The 17925-nt window shown below is 37.2% G+C and overlaps 1 protein-coding gene and 1 pseudogene across 1 annotated transcript in view; both read left to right on the forward strand.

Moving 5' to 3' along the window:
* The window catches only part of ASAH2 (N-acylsphingosine amidohydrolase 2), a 59134-nt gene that overhangs the window by 9868 nt on the left and 31341 nt on the right, over positions 1 to 17925 (forward strand). Inside the window, exons 4-7 of the mRNA XM_006926031.1 lie at positions 1111 to 1287; positions 2627 to 2754; positions 3933 to 4010; positions 17063 to 17183. Of these exons, the coding sequence (XP_006926093.1) occupies positions 1111 to 1287; positions 2627 to 2754; positions 3933 to 4010; positions 17063 to 17183 (504 nt within the window). The remainder of the gene's footprint in view (positions 1 to 1110; positions 1288 to 2626; positions 2755 to 3932; positions 4011 to 17062; positions 17184 to 17925) is intronic.
* Positions 14624 to 15109, forward strand: LOC102883966 (annotated as a pseudogene).

Genomic DNA, 17925 nt, shown 5'->3' on the forward strand with positions numbered 1-17925 from the left:
GGTCAAGAAAACCAGAAAGGCTGGGTTAGGTTACTCTGACTTATGTCAGAACCTCATGACATACCATCATGTCCGTGTCATGAGGTGGAACTCAGGTATTAGCTGGGGCTGTAATTGTTTGAAGGCTTGACTGAAACTGAAGGGTCTCCTTCTAAGTTGCTCACCCACATGGCTAGCAAGTTAGTGCTGACAAGATGGTTCCTTTCCACAGGATTGCTGGTGTGTCCTTCGATCATAGTGTTTGTTTCCTCCAGACCAATAAGTATATGATGATCTGTGTCAGGGAATATTGAGATCTTCAATTTGGGAAGTTAGGCAATTGAGTAAAGAAGCCTTTGCACTGTTTGTTCACTGCTCCCAAGATGCTTTCCCCCCGGGCATTGCATGACCAACTTGCTCTCTTCATTTAAACCTCTGATGAAATGTAACTTCTTTGGAAAGATCTTTCTTCACTGACAACCATCACTCTCTTTTTCCTTACCCAGCAATATTTCGCTTCATAGCATTTATCACGATATAATATTACATATTTATTTGTTTATTATCTTTCTTCCTCATTAGAATAAAAACTTCTTCAGAGGAGAAACCTTATATATTCCTAGTGCTTAGAACAATGCCTAGATATTAATGCTATGTGTGGAATGATGAATGGGTAAGAGTACTGGTTCTTATAGTTAAAGAGACTTGGATCCGGATTTGGGCTGTGCTATTTATTAGATCAGTAGGCAATTTACTTCTGTACACTTCAGTGTTCTCAGCTAAAAGATAGAGTTAAAAATACCTACCTTTTGGGATTGTCATAAAGATTTTTAAATGATATAATGTATGTAATACCTAGCATTGTGCATGCTTGCACATAGCAAGCATCTATAAAATGTTAGCTATTGCAATTATTATTGTTATTGTTGTTACTATGATGATATTCTCAAGCTATATATACTATATAAACTATTTATGTACTATAGATCTACTATGATGATATATAGAGTGAGGAGCCACTTGACTGGGATGTCATTGATATGGATCAGTGACTGGACTAATCAGTCTTTTCTCATGCTAAGTTCCTACGTTATCCCTCTTCTGAGTTCTGTTTTTTTTTCTTTTTCGAAGGTGCTGAACAGACTGCACAATAAATATGGCTCCCTGTACAGAAGAGACAACGTTATCCTGAGTGGCACTCATACACACTCAGCTCCAGCAGGATATTTCCAGTATACTGTGTTTGTAATTGCCAGTGAAGGATTTAGCAATCGTACTTTTGAGTACATGGTCACTGGCATCATGAAGGTAGGCAAAGAACCCTAGAGACAGCTGTTTTTTTTACCACCACTCATAGAGTTTTAGGAGTGGTTTAGTGTGCTATGGAGACAGCCCCTATACGATCTTGGTCTAGCACAGTCTTAATACCTACCTTTCTTTTCCCTTCCTGACTCTCTTGTAGCTTCTGGCCCCAAGCTATAGGCTATTAAGTCTGAGACACTGATTGGTTGAAAGAGGAGGGTTCTATGGCAGTAAGCTTTATGCAGTCATCTAAAGAAGTAGAAAACATTTTGTATGTAACCCTTATAAATTGTAGGGCCCCACATGGTCTGGTCTCTGAATGAAGTCACATGAAAGAAAATCCATCAAGGAACCAAAAGTAATTACAAACAGTTCCAATCTTTCCTTGTATTTCCAAAGCTTCCCTTGTATTTTTGAAAGAACATAAATGGGTATCCAGTTTATAAGTGCACATCCTCATTTGTCAAGTCCTCTATAGCAGCTTTAGACTGACATGGTTCTCCTACCAGTACCCCCAAACTCGTTTCTCATTCCTGGTTTGGGTTCCTTTTTTTCTCCTCTCTCTCCTGTCTTCCAGCTTATTATTTTCTTACAAGGATCCTCACCAATGTTTTCTTCATTCCTTTGCCTTTAGGGTTTAGTCTCTCTTTACTTTATCTTGTAAAGACACTTCCACAATCCAGGGATCCAGCTGGCAAAGGCAGAAATTTCTTTAGAACAATGTTTTTCAAACTGTAGCTAGTAATCTATGAATAGCTTTATGAAATCAATTTCATGGATTACAATAAGCATTAACAAAATTAAAATAAAATAAATTGGAAAGTATCAAAGTGCATAATACACAGTAAGGGTATAATTTGTTTTATGTACTTCTGTTTTAGGATATATATTGATGTTTATTAAGTTATGATGAAAACTGTAATGCTTACTGTGCTTCTCAAAGTCTGAAAAAGCCTGCCTTAGAGGGTGGTGGGATGGAGAAGGTAGGGAGAGTAGAAATACCTACATGTTAACAAGTCCTGTCCCAGTGTTGTAGGAGTCAAATCTCCCATTTGGGCCATCTCAAATGGCAGCTTGTGTCTGACTCAGCAGTCCTGAGAGTCTCAGGTGCTGATCAGCACTGTGCTTCTCTATACACAGCACTTTCTCTATCTCAGCCCTGAAGGTCATGTCTGTTTACCTACCGAACGACACCAGACCTGTGGTTCTCCAGCTTTCACCCCACAGTGAGAACAGGTTGGAGACAAAGGAAATTGTTCACAGATCTCTTCTGTTTATATTGACTAAATCATTATCTCCACCAGGATTTCTAACTTTACAACTCTTTTTTTTTTTAAACCCACAGAGCATTGAGATGGCACACACAAATATGAAACCAGGCAAAATCTTCTTTAATAAAGGAAATGTGGATGGTGCACATATCAACCGAAGTCCTTATTCTTACCTTCAGAATCCACAGTCAGAGAGAGCAAGGTGAGGGAGAAGTTATCAAAATGAAATCTTGTGATTTTTTAGGAAAGAGCAAAGAAATCTAAGAACAGGTTATACTTGATGAATATGATAGAATCCTAAAAGAGTATTAAAGCTAAAGTAATTTAAAAACATGTTTATAATCTAAGACAAGCAGAAATAAAAAGTAAATATAGAAACACACACCAACCTATGCATATATCTTTCTACTTTGAGGGCTGTGGGAGTCATTATGAATATTTGAAGGACTCCAGACTTTGGATTCTGACACAACTGTGATGTCAAATTAGCTTTATCACTTCTTAGTTGTGTGACCTTTAAGATGTATATATTGATAAGAGATTTACTTAATTTATTGGCTCTGTTTTTTCATCTGTAAAATAGAGATAAAAATGTGCATAAAATATTTGTTAAATTAATAAATAGCTCTTCTTATTATGTTATTTAGAAGAAATCATCTTAGTTCAGGAGAATGTGGCAAGAGAGAGAGGAGATAAAAGAATAATAATAATAATAAAACTGGAATGTAGAACAAGAAATAAAACTAGAATAATTGAATGGAACACTAAGGGAGATGATTATTTTGTTTTTTTTTTTTAAGTGATGAGCCAGGTTTGCAACAGAAGAGAAGTACTTGGCTACTATGGCAGTAAAATAATATCTCAGTTCAACCTGACCACTTGACATTTTACATTTGTCTGTATATTTTTCAATAGCTGTCAGAAGAGTTGATTTTTAGAAAATATAATCTGACGTCCCTTAAAAGGACATAAGAGAATACTTTAAGTTGTAGGTCATGAATGTTCTTGATTTTGCATATTCCTTGCTATCTTTAAGGAAGTCCATTATAATTTGATATGAGTAAAGATTTCAAAGAGAAATCCTTTTTGTAAGAAATACATGTTATATAATCTTGCATACATTACATAAAAATATATATTTCATCTCCAGCTAGCTGACCTAACGCCCCTAACTCTGATCACAGTTGCACACCATTTCTTTAGCAGAGTAATGAGGTCTGGATAATGCAGTCCCTGGGACTACAGCATGTCCCGGAGCCTTGCTTTTTGAGAGGCACGCTGGGTTTTGTTTCTGCACCAGCTTCTGCTGTTCATTGTACATGGCGGCCAGGAGCTAACATAAAACTGACGAAATTTTTTTGTTGTTGTTTTGCTGACTAGGTATTCTTCAAATACAGACAAGGAAATGGCAGTCTTGAAGATGGAAGATTTGAATGGAGATGACCTGGGCGTTATCAGGTACTCAATTTACTTAAAAAAAAAATTCTGTCTGGATAGCTTTCCTTAATTACAAGGGTAGGGGGTGGGGAAGAGACTAGAATGGTGTCAGTAGAGGCTGAGAATAAGTTGAATTGTTAGAGTCTAGACTCAGGAGTCAGACACATCTGAGATCCAGCCATGGGCCCAAGGGTAAGGTGCTCAGCCTCTTAGTGCTTAGTTCCTCCCCTGTAAATTAAGGCTAATGAAAGGATTGTATAAATGAGGGATATGGGTGAAGAAGTTTTGCATAGCATCTCACATATGATATAAAGACTCAGTAAATATTAGTGCTTATGACTATATCAGGATCTCATATGTGGAACTTACATGATGGTGGACAGTTATCTCTTGGTAAAATGAAAAAAGAGTCTGACCAACCAGGCAAATGAATATGGATTTGAGATTATTTACCTGTGTTCTGCTAAAAGGATTAAGTTAAGTCTAAATAGGACAATGCTATTTAGTGATGAAAGCAGACCACCTGAAGGAAGCAGATGAAATAAAATTATAGCTTGGCACAGATTTTAGCACTTTTTTATACATAAACACATGGATTTCGTTTCTTGAAAAAGAAGGCATTTGCATTCATATGTGATTTAGGCTGCTGCAATCAGGCTGACTCAGGAACTGACTGGGTGGGTTACAGTGCAAGACACTTTGATATATGGACTCCCAGATGACACAGAGATGCCCTAAGGAAGTGTACGATAGTGCTTGGGTGCCAGTCAAATGGCTTATCTACTAATACCTCAACTATTCTGTTTGAAAATGGGAATAATAATAACTCATAGGGTTATCTGAAGATTAAATGAGATAATGTAAGCAAAGCTGTAGGTCTGTGCCTGACACAGAAAAAAGTTTAATAATTTTAGCTAAATTACAAGAAGTAGGTTAATATACCTCTTCCAAGAACTCCTTTATTGGCATAAAAGAGTACTTGAAATTCTTAGCATTGAAATTTCTTCTTTGGGTTTTAAGTGAGGACACTTAAAATTCCCTGATATAATAAACTTTATTACCTGGGTTGATGTAATAGGACTGATTCATCTAGTGATTAGTTGCCACCTAGCATTTAACTCAATAGACTTTTCTAAATGACAGGCATGCAACTATGTGCTTGGGGTATATTATGATGAATAAGGCATGGTCCTTATCTTCAAGGGTCTTATATGCTAGTGGGATGATTGAGATAGGAGCAGATATACAGATAGACGAGTAACATAAATCTGATGGCCATCAGTACTGTCAGCTGGACATAAATAAACGCTGTGCGAACTTGGAGGAGGGAGCACTGAGTTCTAGTTGGAAACACTGAAAGACTTCAAAGAAAAAAAAAGACATCTGAACTGAACCTGAAGGGGCCAAGGAAGTTCTCGTGGAGTCATGAAAAAACAGTGAGTTGTGAGGCCAGAGTATGGGCTAATTCAGGGGGTGAGTGAGAGATAAGTCTGGAAAGGTAAGCTAGCTTTAGATTGTAGAGTATATTACTGGAGACTTTGGTTAGGAGACAGGGTAATAGCATATATCTATGACTAGTTAGATGGAGTATCCCAAATTTGGTGGGAGAAGAAAGTGGCTTTTCCCTTATAGTTTCTATCTATGTCTTGGCTGAATGACCAAGACCATTTACAATTCCCTTTTATTAGTTTTTGAATCACTTAACAATGATAACAGACAACTCAAAAATGGTATCCTTTGCCCAGATGTTCTTAGCTTCCTCATATAGAACTTTATAATATACTTAGAAGTCCCAAGGTCAACTGTCAAGGTTATAACAGCACTTTTCCATCTGCTATGCTTAATACTCTGAAATAACTTTCCATTGTTTCTATAGCCACCATATGTTATCCTCGATGTAACTGCTCTTGCTGTCATCTCTTATAGCATAGTGATAATTGCTCTTTGAATACATTAAAAATGATCTAAAACATAAAGTTAAATCTGGGCTGCTAAGTAATTCAGCCATCACATGTAGGTGCCCACTGTTAGGCAAAATACCAAAGTAAGAGGAATTTGGAAGCACAGAATCGCAGATTTGCAAAACACAGAGATCATCTAGTTCAAACTTCAGCTAAGGCCTAGAAAGGTGATGTGACCTGCCCAGTGTCACAGCCAAGACTCTTCACAGTGAAAACCATATTGAAGTTCACAATCTATTTTCTTCACAGTGAAAACCATATTGAAGTTCACAATCTATTCCTTCCTGCTTTCATTTTGTTTCCATTCCTTCATTCAGCAAGTCTGCACTAGGTACCTTCCATGCGCCATGCAACATGTCCCAGTCCTTAGAATACTACATTCTCTGGCCTTGAATTCAGGAATTAAATACCTTGGAATTAAGTACCTATGTCTGTGCTCTTTGAGCAAATCCCTTAAACTCTCTTGAGACTCAGTTTCTACATTTCTCAAATGTGGATATAACATCTTCTCCCCATTCATTCATTCATTCAGTCATTCGATATTGCAGAATATATGTGTCATGAACTAAGCTACTAATATAGATACTCTGATGAGCAAAAATAGATGTAGTTGCTACCCTTACAGAATTTACAATCTACTGGTGGAGATCAAATGTATTCACATAGTCATACAAATACCTGCATAATTGTAATTGGGTTAAGTGCTAAGAAAAGAAGATATGTAAAGCTATCTTAAAGAGATTTGACTAGGTCAGAGAGACTGGGAAAGTCTTCCCTGAAGAAATGATATGGAGCTGATAACTGAAGGAAGGGTAGGAATTAACTGGCAAAATGGAGGGTTTAAAAGAACTTTTAAAACACGTGGACAAGAATGTACAAAAGTCCTGTGGACCATTTGAAGAATTGGTAGAAGGGCTGTGTGGGTGGAATGCAGGGGACACTGGGCAAAGTGTTGTGAGGTAAAGTTAGAGGTAGAAATTAGATACCATGATAAAGATTTTTGTCTTTATACCAAGGGGAATGGAAAATTGTTAAAGTGTTTTAAGCTGGGGCTGGGAGTTGGGGGCTCTTGAAGGGTTAGGGTGAGTGATGCCTTGAATAAAATAGAATTATGTGCATGAAACTATTCTATAGATTAGTAAATCCTCTGATAATGTGAGACCACCATTTGCTCCAGTCGATCTATCTATGCAAGGAGAATATTTCTGTCTTCTGGACTAATATTACCTTATAGAGAAACAGTAAATGACTTCTCTCCAGGTGTGGAGAACATGTTTGGAATATTTGAATTCTGAATTAAAATGTAAGCTGTGCGGTATTTACAAAATTCACTTCGAGAGACTTTGGAAGGCACCTCAAAGAATGAGTCTGTCAGCCAGTAAAAACTGAGTCTTGAGAAGTCCTGATGTAATAAGACACTGGGTGTGTGTGAAGAAACTATGAAGGGAGAAAACAAAGAGGTGTCAAATGTCTGCACCAAAAGGAAAGTCATAAGGGTAGATAATGTGAATGTGGTGGAGAGCCACTTCTCACACAGTCATCCTTGTGCAGGGAGCTCCGGGAGTGGCTCATTTCCTCAAGTAGGTGCAACAGGACAGGCTTTGTCTCACTTCTCTTCCCTTTTCCTGTCTCTTTGCTTCTGCCAAGTTTTCTTCCTTGAGTTTGCAGGAGTGGCGTGGACTTTTTTTGTTTTTTTAATCTTCTTAGCCCTCTAGTAGTTGGTATGCCATAGCTTCTATTTGTCAGAGCTCGAATGATTGCTCCATTGCCTTCTGTTGCATACACTGCAAATCCTTTAATTTTACAGAAAGATCATAAAAGGGGGCTCTTTAAAGGCACATTTAAAAAAACAACAGAAACGGTAATTTGTTCAACCTATCTGAATAATTTGTGTACACACTTAGAAAAATCCAATTTATGAAACTACATTAATTTATTCAAATGATATTGACTTATAGAACTCAGTCATGGTATGTGTGTGTTTGTGTGTGTGTAAATCTTCTCTTAAGTCTGTGACTATGACTTCTTAAATTATGTCTGTCTATTGCCTATGGCTCTCTATTCTACCCTCTGCATTCTCCCCTCTGTCTAGTTAACCCCACTCAGATGGCAAAAAGGGAGACCTCAGTGAATTGCCCTTCACCAGCCGTTTTTGACCTCTCCTCTTTTCTTCATCTTGTCTTTGTCCTTATAAACGCCTCTTTCATTAGTATCAACTCTGGTTTGTATAGGCCTCTGCTTTCCATTTCTATATCCTTCATTAATTTCTTTCCTGCTCTATCCCTTCTATCTTGTTATAAAGTTTGATGCTGTCTTCCTCCTCCAGCTTTTCTATCAGCTTGTCTGTGTTCCTCTCTAATAGAGTAAGGGCCTCAGTTGTATCGTGAGTTTTTATCCTACTTCTCGTCTATCCCAGGTAATGTGAAGGGGCTCTTTGATAACGAGAGTGATGATAGCTGACTGATAACAGAAATAAATTATACTTTTAATTTAATTTGTCCCAAGTTTAGAAACCAAAGCCATAAAAATCAATTGTCAAAACTGGCAAAAGACATTGGACTTACTTGAATGTTGAGTATCTGGAAATTTCTTAATCCAAAGAGATTTAGAAGATTATTATTTTTTCCAAGTTTTTTGCCTGTTATAAAAATAATATGTACTCACCATAGAAAATTTGAAAAATGTAGGAAAGTAGACAGAGAGAAAAATTAAAAATTAACTCAAAGTTATATTTTCCAAAGTCAACCATGGTTAAATTCAGATACATTTTCTTCTGCCTGTTTCCCTATTTGGAACATAAAGAAATAAGTATGACTTAAAGGTCATTCTGTAAATATGGATACTTATTTGTTTTCTCTCACTCTGGGCACTAGAAGCTTTAAAATACTATGAAAAATATTAACAATATTATCGCCATGTACTGAGACTATCAAGTGTTTTTTTTGTAGTGACTCTATCTAATAATGACTGTTTTTGTCTCAAAGTCTATATACTCTCATGTTAATATAGCTAAATAATTTCTCTGCAGGTTAGAATTTGTCATGCAAATACTATCATTTTCTTTTAACTTTCCTTTGTTCTTATATTTTAGAGGTGTCTCTTATCAATATCATATAACTTTGTTTTCTACTTTGAGAATTTTTGTATTTTAATTAATAAGTTTAGTGTATTTCAGGAATTGTGATTATTATACTATGGATTTTTCTATATCTCTTCATTTTGTGCTATTTGTCTCATTTTTTTCAGTGCTTCTTTTTTCCCCCTCTCTTACCTTTTTAGGATTGGCAGAGGTTTAAAAAATAATCTTTAAATGGCTTGTAGTTTCTAAAGATGGCCACGATAACAGCTCTTACCTCACATATTCTATACAAAGTGACCTTGCCAGTCCCCATTATGAGGTGAAGATGATTTCTTTAGCCCTTCAAACTTGCCTAGCCCTGAGACTGCTTTGATAAATAGGAGATGGCAGAAGTGACACTGTGCTGGGGCTGTAATTTTTTTTTTTAAGTGGACTTTATTTTTTAGAGCAATTTTAGGTTCATAGCAAAATTAAGCAGAAAGTGCAGAGATTTCCCATATACACCTTGGTCCCCAACACACGTACCCTCCCAATCATTAACTATCAACATTCCATATCAGAATGGTACATTTGTTACAAGTGATGAACCTACATTGACACATCGTCTCACCTAAAGTCCATAGTTCACTCTTAGTGTTGTATCCACTGGTTTTTTAATCATTTGGTAATCCTGGGACTTGGATAATATTTCTATTAACATTTTGTTGCATGGCCTTTTAGATCTTTTCCTAATCATATTTATTCTTTTTCTTATTTTACAATGGTGAGATTTTATTGTATACATAATTTGGTAACTTTTTCTTTTTCATTTAGAAACACCTTATGAATACCTTTCAATACTACTTAGCATTTTATAAATCATCATTTAAAAATTGCTGCATTTCATTATATGCACAATAATGTGTTTGACTAACCAGCAATCATTTGATTTTTTTTCCCCCTCTTTTTAATCTCCACCTCCCCACTTCCACCCCTGACTTATGGATGTTGCCGTTTCCCCTTAAGAACTGGATCTCTAAAGGCAGGGCATCTCTTCCCACACACTTGAGTGGTGCACCTGGGACCTGGCGCTCCTGGGACCAGGCGCCCCCCCCGGGGCCTGGCGCCCCCTGGAACACGGTGCACCTGGGGTATGGTCTGTGGCTCTACCTGGGGCCTGAACCCAGGACCTCATTTGATATTCAGTTTATAGCTTTTTTCATCATAAAATACACTGTAATAAGCATTCTTGAACAGATATCTTATATATTTGCCAATGATTTCCTTAAGCTAAATTCCTAGTAGTGGGATTGCTGAATCAAAGAGGAATGCTTATTTTTAAGGCTTTTCTCATATATTGTCAAATGGCCCTCTGGAAGGGCTTTGCTGCTTTACACTCCTGGAACTCAAATATGAGCAGAGTTCTGTTTTTTTGTGCTCTTGACAGTCTTGTTATTATCATGCTTTACAATTGTTGCTAAGTAATAAACCAAAAGAGCCAAGTCACTATTGTTTTCCTTTCAATGTCTTCTATTTCTAGTCAAGCTAAATTAAAACAAATACTCTTATTGGCAATTTCCTTTTTTATTTTTATTATAGCTTAATCATACCATTTAGGATGAAAGATTTTTTATTATAGTAACGTAAGGAAATCTACCCAAACTAGATATCTGTCCAATCACATTATCAAGAGGAGTGTTTTCATCCAGGATTTTTGAACATAAGAAAAGGAGTAGTTGAGAATGTATAGCTCTTCTGTGTAGCAGAGATGGTAGAAAGATTCTCCAGGATGCTTGCCATCACGTTTATTGTACCTTCAGAAGTGTTCCACTGGCTACCGCTCATTGTCTTTAACTGAGCAGTCTGATGTATATTTATTGCTTCCGCTATTTTAAAATTTAGGTTGCTCCTTGGGTAAAATTCTGAGCCCAATAACCAATGAAACACCTGTTCCTCTCCTTCTCTATGCAGTTTGTAGTGGGGCAGGTGAGGAGGACTATACGGGAGGTGAAAAAGAGGTGTGTTAATCAGGATATTAAAGCCATGTGCCGCAACAGACAATGTGAAATCCCAGGAGCTTAACATATTAAAGACTAATTTCCCATTCATACAAATAAATAAAAACTGGGTGGTCCTTCTGGATGCATGTTGTTGGCCAGATCTACTCACATGCTTTACGCTGCTAATGGGACTGAGACACACAGAAGCACATTTGTAAACTCTCAAGTCTCTGCCGCAAGAGGGCGGAGTTTTCTCATTTAATTACTTCATGCTTATATCATGTAAGTTGAATATGCATGTGTTGAATATACACGCATACACTGTATATATGTATATATAAATATAAACATTGTATTAATCAGAAGTCCAAAATCGAGGTGTCGGCAGGGTTAGTTCTTCTGGAGGCTCTGAGGGAGAGACTGTTCTATGCCTCTGTTCTAGTTTCTGGTGGTTGCCAGTAATCCTTGGTTTGTAGACACATCACTCCAATCTCTGACTCCATCTTTACATCGTCTACTTCTGTGAGTCTCCACATGTCTCTCTGTTTCTTTCTCTTTGTTATGAGATCACCAGAGTGGATTTAGGGCCCAGTATAAGCCAGTATGATCTCACTTGCTCTTTACCTCGATTACATTTCTAAAGATGATTTCCAAATAAGGTCACATTCTGAGGTTCTGGTAGGTGTGAATTTTGAGGGGACACCATTTAAGCCAGTAGAGCTTCCTATACTGTATTTACCCAAAGAGCTCCCATTTAATATGCATCTTCATAAACACTACCTTTTAATGGATGCACATATTCTCTTTCTCTATTGGTGGACATTTAGGTTGGAAAAGGTGAAAGCCTGCACATAAGAACTTTGTGCAAATCACATGTAGGCGCTCCCTTCCCTGGGCTGACTAAGGTGCCTAGGTCAGCGAGCCGAGCAGTGGCTGGATTTCAGCCTCCACTTAATTGCTTTGTCAGTCACCTTTCTGCATGTGGGACATGGTGGCCCAGGTCTGAGAGAATGGAACCTGGGATGGGCTTGTTATTATTTAAGAATATTTCAGAACCTTGACTTTTGTGCTTGGCTTTTTTTTTTCTGTTTCAGGATAGGAAGTACATAATGTCTGAATTGAAAGGCCCTAGAAATCTTTTGCTCCAAGTGTCTCAATTATATAATATCAAATAATATTTGATATTATTTTGCAGTTTATTGATTCACAAAATATAGTCGAAATGTATTATTTTTCAGTCTTAGGAAACAGATATCCAGAAATTTTAACTAACTTTGCTATGAACTAGAGTAAAATTTCAAATCTCTTGACTTTCTTCAGCACCTTGATTATACCATGCTAACTTACATCAAACTCAGCTTCCTCTTGTACATCCTAGCTGTGTTATAATCATTATTTTAAAATATTTATTAACAGGGACATATTAATCCTTTTATGTCTGTATTCTAACTTCCTTTGAAAATACCTAAACTTTTCTTCTTGTTCGAACTTTGCTTTGATGAATATTTTTGATCAGATAAAATAAGTTTTTCAGTATAGCCTTCTTAAATCAAAATGACCACCTTTCTTCATATCTTTATAGTCATCTTTTGCCATACTACTGTGGTTGCTGTGATAAGCCTGATATTTCAATAGCACATATTTCAAAGGGCAAAAGGGATAAATACAGCACCTTCTTATTCTGAAATTGAAATAACTTTGAATATTTATTGTTTCATTTTTGTAGAGAAAAAGTTTAATTTTCTAAGGCTTAAATGAAAATAACTCAATGAAATAAATAAGAATTCAAGTTTGTAGTCTAATAAGTAGACCAAAATTCTTAGCATTTGCTTTTCCCACAGATATTATTGTGGTTCCTTGGTGGTAGAGAACACAGCTGATTCCTTTCTATGTTCCTTGGGATTTAATGCAATGCCAGCTGCACACTTGGGTACTACTAAGTTCATGAGAGCCTCCATCTCTCCTCGCCTTAATGCATTCTGCTCTGGCCACCATGACTATCCATTTTCTGAACACACTGCACCCATCTCATCTGCATGCCTTTGCTATGAATGACTTTTCTTCAGTGATCCCTTTGCCAGGTTCCTGCTCATCTCTTAAGATCCAGCTCAAATGTCACATCCTCTGCAAAGCATTTCTTAAGAGCAAGATGATGCCTCATTCATTTTTATGTCCCCAGCACCTAGCACAGTCAGTTAACTAAATGCATATTGAAAGTGAATGAACAGAAGGGATAGAGCCAGTATGCTATAACAGACAACTAGCAGAGAAGAATATTGGCTTTATGGTCTGACGAACCTGAATTCATAGCCTTGCTTCTTACTTACACCTATGTGACCTTGGTTAGGTTACATCATTGTTGAGACTTCTTTTCCTTAGTTGTCAGTTGAGAATAATGATAGCATCTGATTCAAAGGGTTCTTGTGAAAATAAAATGAGATCCTATATAGAAAATCCTTCACCTCAAAAGTAGTAAATGAGAGTCAACGTTGATAGAATTGTTCTATTGTTTTCCTTTGGTTGTACTAGAGAGGTTGCAGTCTGGCTCAGTCTGGCAGGCCTGAATGCAGTTGTATTAGAAAGAACAATTTTGGTTGGTGAGCCATAGAATTGTTATGGCCACCACTACATTTTCCTTCCCAACTAAGTTGAGTAAAACTATAAAAAAGCAGACTCCAGCTAACTGGAAAATATAGCTTGAGTAGAATTTACCCTGAAACGTGAGTTTTAGAAGGAAGAGATAAACCACACACACACACACACAAAAACCAATATCAACTTTTAAAAATATATAGAAACCTTGCAAGTAAGTTCTAGGAGATGTCCTTAGAACTACCTTCAGCCTAAATTTCTGTACCTTTGTATGGTGACATATACACCTTGAGGACTGAATTCAGCCTAAAGAGTGGTGATCTAGCCTAACTCTGTTTAAAAATTTTGAAATGGATGTTAATATATAAAAAAAGAAACTATTATGGAAATTTTCAAATATATATGAATTTAGAGTGATTAATCTAATGAATCTGTACATAACTATTATTCAGCCTTCAGTAATTAGCAATATTCTGCCATTCTGTTTCATCTCTCTGCTCCTTTTTGTGTGTTTTGCTAGAATATTTAAAAGCAAATGCCAGATATTCTATTTCACTCATAAATATTCCAGTATATACCTCTATCAGATAAAAACCTTAAAAAATATAACTATAAGCTATTATTACAATCAACAAAATTAAAAGTAATCTCTTAATATGATCTAAAACCCAGTTTGTGTTCAGTTTCCCCTGCTTCTACCAATAAAGTCTTTTATAGTTATTTTGTTTGAATGGAATCAAAATACAGTTCACAATTTACATTTGTTAGCAATGTCTTAAGTCTCTTAATTCGTAATAGTTTCCCTCCTTTATTTCTATGCCATTGACTTCTTTAAGAATTTTTAGGGACTAGGGGGAAAGAAAAGGGATCAGGAGCGGGAGCTGACCTGAGGGAGAGGCCGGTCGGAGTCTGGCTGCTGCCGCTGCTCGCCCGAGGTCTCCAGGCCGGGCTGCCGCTCGGTCCTCGGCTCCGGGGCACCTTCTGCGAGGCTCCGCCGGGCTAGCCGGGGAGACGCGGGCGGCTGCCGCTGCATCATGTCAGCCAAGGACGAACATGCCAGGGAGATCCTGAGGGGCTTCAAACTAAATTGGATGACCCTTTGGGATGCTGAGACAGGGAAGATACTCTGGCAAGGAACAGACAACCTGTCAGTCCCTGTCAGTCCCATGAAGCCCGTGTTCCCAAGAAAATTCTCAAGTGCAAGGCAGTGTCTCGAGAATTGAACTTCTATCAGCAGAGCAAATGGAAAAATTTTACTAGGAACAAAAAGTTTACTTCAAAGGACAATGCCTAGAAGAATGGTTCTTCGAGTTTGGCTTTGTGATTCCTAACTCCACAAGCACCTGGCAGTACCTGATGGAGGCGGCACTCGAGTCCCAGATGATGCCCGCACTCGAGTCCCAGATGATGCCAGCCAGAGTGCTCACTGGGAATGTTATCATAGAGACAAAGTTTTTTGATAACGATCTTCTTGTAAGCACATCCAGAGTGAGACTTTTCTACGTGTGAGAGAAGAATGTGTGTGCATTCCAAGAATTTGAGTTTTGTTTGTTTGTTTGTTTGTTTGTTTGTTTTTGAGGGGAAAGAGGAAACTGTTTACTCTTTTCCTCCACACATTTGATTTTTGATACTTCCACTCCTAATTCTCTCTATGACAAAACCCAGCTGAGGCCACCAGGGGACCAGCTCTGGTGGTTTAGGTAACCAGATGGCATTTTACCCTCAAGCTGCCATCTTCCACTGACCAGACTTAATTCTTACCTCAGACCAGGGCAGAGGGCTTGCCTCCTCTCTTTCCCAGGGTAAACATGAGGACAAACACATACCACCATCTGATGGTGTTCTTGTCACCCACCCTACCTCTTCTTGTAGGGGACACATCTTCCTTTGGCCCCTGGTTTTGGAAAAGTTCATGTTCTTGTCCCACATTTAGTTTTTTCCTACTGTTTCTATTTCATACATTTTCATACATTTAGCTTGTTAAATAGAGTGTGATATTATTATAACATAATGAATTGAAACATATGAATTAAAATATTACTACAGTAAAAAAAAAATTTAATGGATAAATATTTCACGAATTCATTGATTTGTGGATTTCTTTTTGAAAAAATTGGAAGATCTCGCAGCCCTGGCTTACACTCCCATAAAGCAACATTAGGCTGCAAGAACGTGGAGGCTACAGCCTTTAGATCATGCAAGTGCTTCTAGGTCTTCATAGTCCACACCAGTTCACACAGTCCACACCAACCAGCTTAGCTTATTTATGTTGCCTAACCAGCCCTTGTGGGCATTGTGCTGGCCACCTCTGACCTACATGTACATCTGTTGGGCAATGAGAACTGAATCCTGAGTGATGAAATTGAAGTCCAAAAACATCTCCAGTCATTAGGTAAATGTTCAGTTTCGGGTACTGTATTACTTAGGTAGGACTGTAAATTAAAATGTTTAAAAAGTTTCCAGGGAAGAATTATATCAACAAAAGATTTTTAAAAATCCTAAATTAGCCTAAAACTTTATGAATTGGCATCTCTCTTTTTTTGAACATCTAGTTAATCTGCTTTACAGCCTTACATTCTGTAAACATCTTTTTCGCCTGTGTGGAGGTTTGATCCTACAAAGGCCACTGGACAAGGTGTCACAAGACCCAAACTTGAATTTTGGTCCTCTATGACAAATGGATCACCAATTTGCTTCTCTGAGACACCTTGCAGAGTGGAAGGAATAGCCTTTCTCTCAGGGGTGCTGTGAAGTTCAAATAAAGTAACAGATGTGACATTAATTTGTAAACTGTATAGCTCTGCATTTAAACAAGTTATTACTATGATAAGGATATATTGAATTATGCATAGTATCCTCTTTCACACCTCTGTGCAGTCACTATACTGTTTCCTCTCCCTGGAATGCCTAAATAATAATTGCTAGTCATCTGTGGTCCCCAAACATATGCCTATTTCTTTATAATCTTTGTCTGACTGTATTAAAGCCATTTGTTCACATCTTTGTCTTCTGTAAGATTCTGGGAGTAAATTACAGTTTATATAGTACTTGGAATACAGCAGACTCTCAGTAAATGTCTATTGAATTGGATGAGATTAATTTGGATAATTATTAAATCTGTGCCTGTCTTGAAGGACAAAGTCTATGTCTGTGCAATTCTTTAGGTATATTGTCTGGTAACTGACCAGTCTTGGTTCTTGTTAAAAGCTTATGATGAAGTTGATGATGATGAAATATTTATAAAAATTGAGTTTTGTATTTTTAATTTAAGTACATGATCAGACTTTTTGACTATATTATTGGTAATTTAAGTGCATAAAAAATGAAAGAAACTAAATGTGGAGTGCTTATCATTAAATATTTTTTTCCCTCTGATAGAGAAAATTTAAGCTCCCAGTCATCGTTTTTGGCCCTGTTTATCTGGTCCTCTTTATTAACTTAGGGCTTCTTGCACTGTTACAGCTGGTTTGCCATCCACCCCGTCAGCATGAACAACAGCAATCATCTTGTAAATAGTGATAATATGGGCTATGCATCTTACCTTTTTGAGCAAGAGAAAAACAAAGGATATCTGCCTGGACAGGTGAGAGTTTATGTTATTGAAATCTTCATCTTAATTCATCGAGCATTATCATTCGTGCAATGTTCAGAATAGCTGATTCAGATTTTTAAAATGTCATCATTGATGTCACATACTGATATACCTGGATTAAAAGAATTCTCCAACCCTCCCTAGTAGAGAAAGACAAATTAAAAATGACTAATAAACTCTGTGTTAAATACGACTTACATTGATGGCTTCTTAAAGTTACAATTAGTTGGATAAAGGAGGGCAAGTTCAAGCTTTTTATAATATATAATAATAGTTTTTTTTTATCAACTTGGAAATATGATAAATTGTGTTGGAGTTTACTTTTGCTTTCAGAGTTATAAGAGTATTAAGCACATTCTTAAATGGTATAAGAACCTGAATGAGGACAGGTGATGAATCCTTTTCAGATTTCCCTTGTAATGGTGAATTTTCTTTCAAGGACTTTGTTCTACTTCCCTATAATAAGGCCTAATTCAGAGATAACCCAAATCCATCAGACTGGTTTTTGTAACTTTGAAACACAGTGAGTGGCAGGCATAGAGATGGGGGCCTAGGAACCAGCCCATGCATACCAAGAAGTTCATCAGATCTGTGTAAGATAAAGACTACAGATAGGTTAGTGGGAGTGGAGACCCTACTTATTTTGACACCAGCGTCCAAGCCTCAAATGCAGAATATATCATGGGATGAGAGCTCCAGGCCCTGTTGTAAATACATTATTATCCCCATGAAC

The sequence above is a fragment of the Pteropus alecto genome, unplaced genomic scaffold (assembly GCF_000325575.1).
Source record: "Pteropus alecto unplaced genomic scaffold, ASM32557v1 scaffold88, whole genome shotgun sequence".
NCBI classification, from domain to species: domain Eukaryota; kingdom Metazoa; phylum Chordata; class Mammalia; order Chiroptera; family Pteropodidae; genus Pteropus; species Pteropus alecto.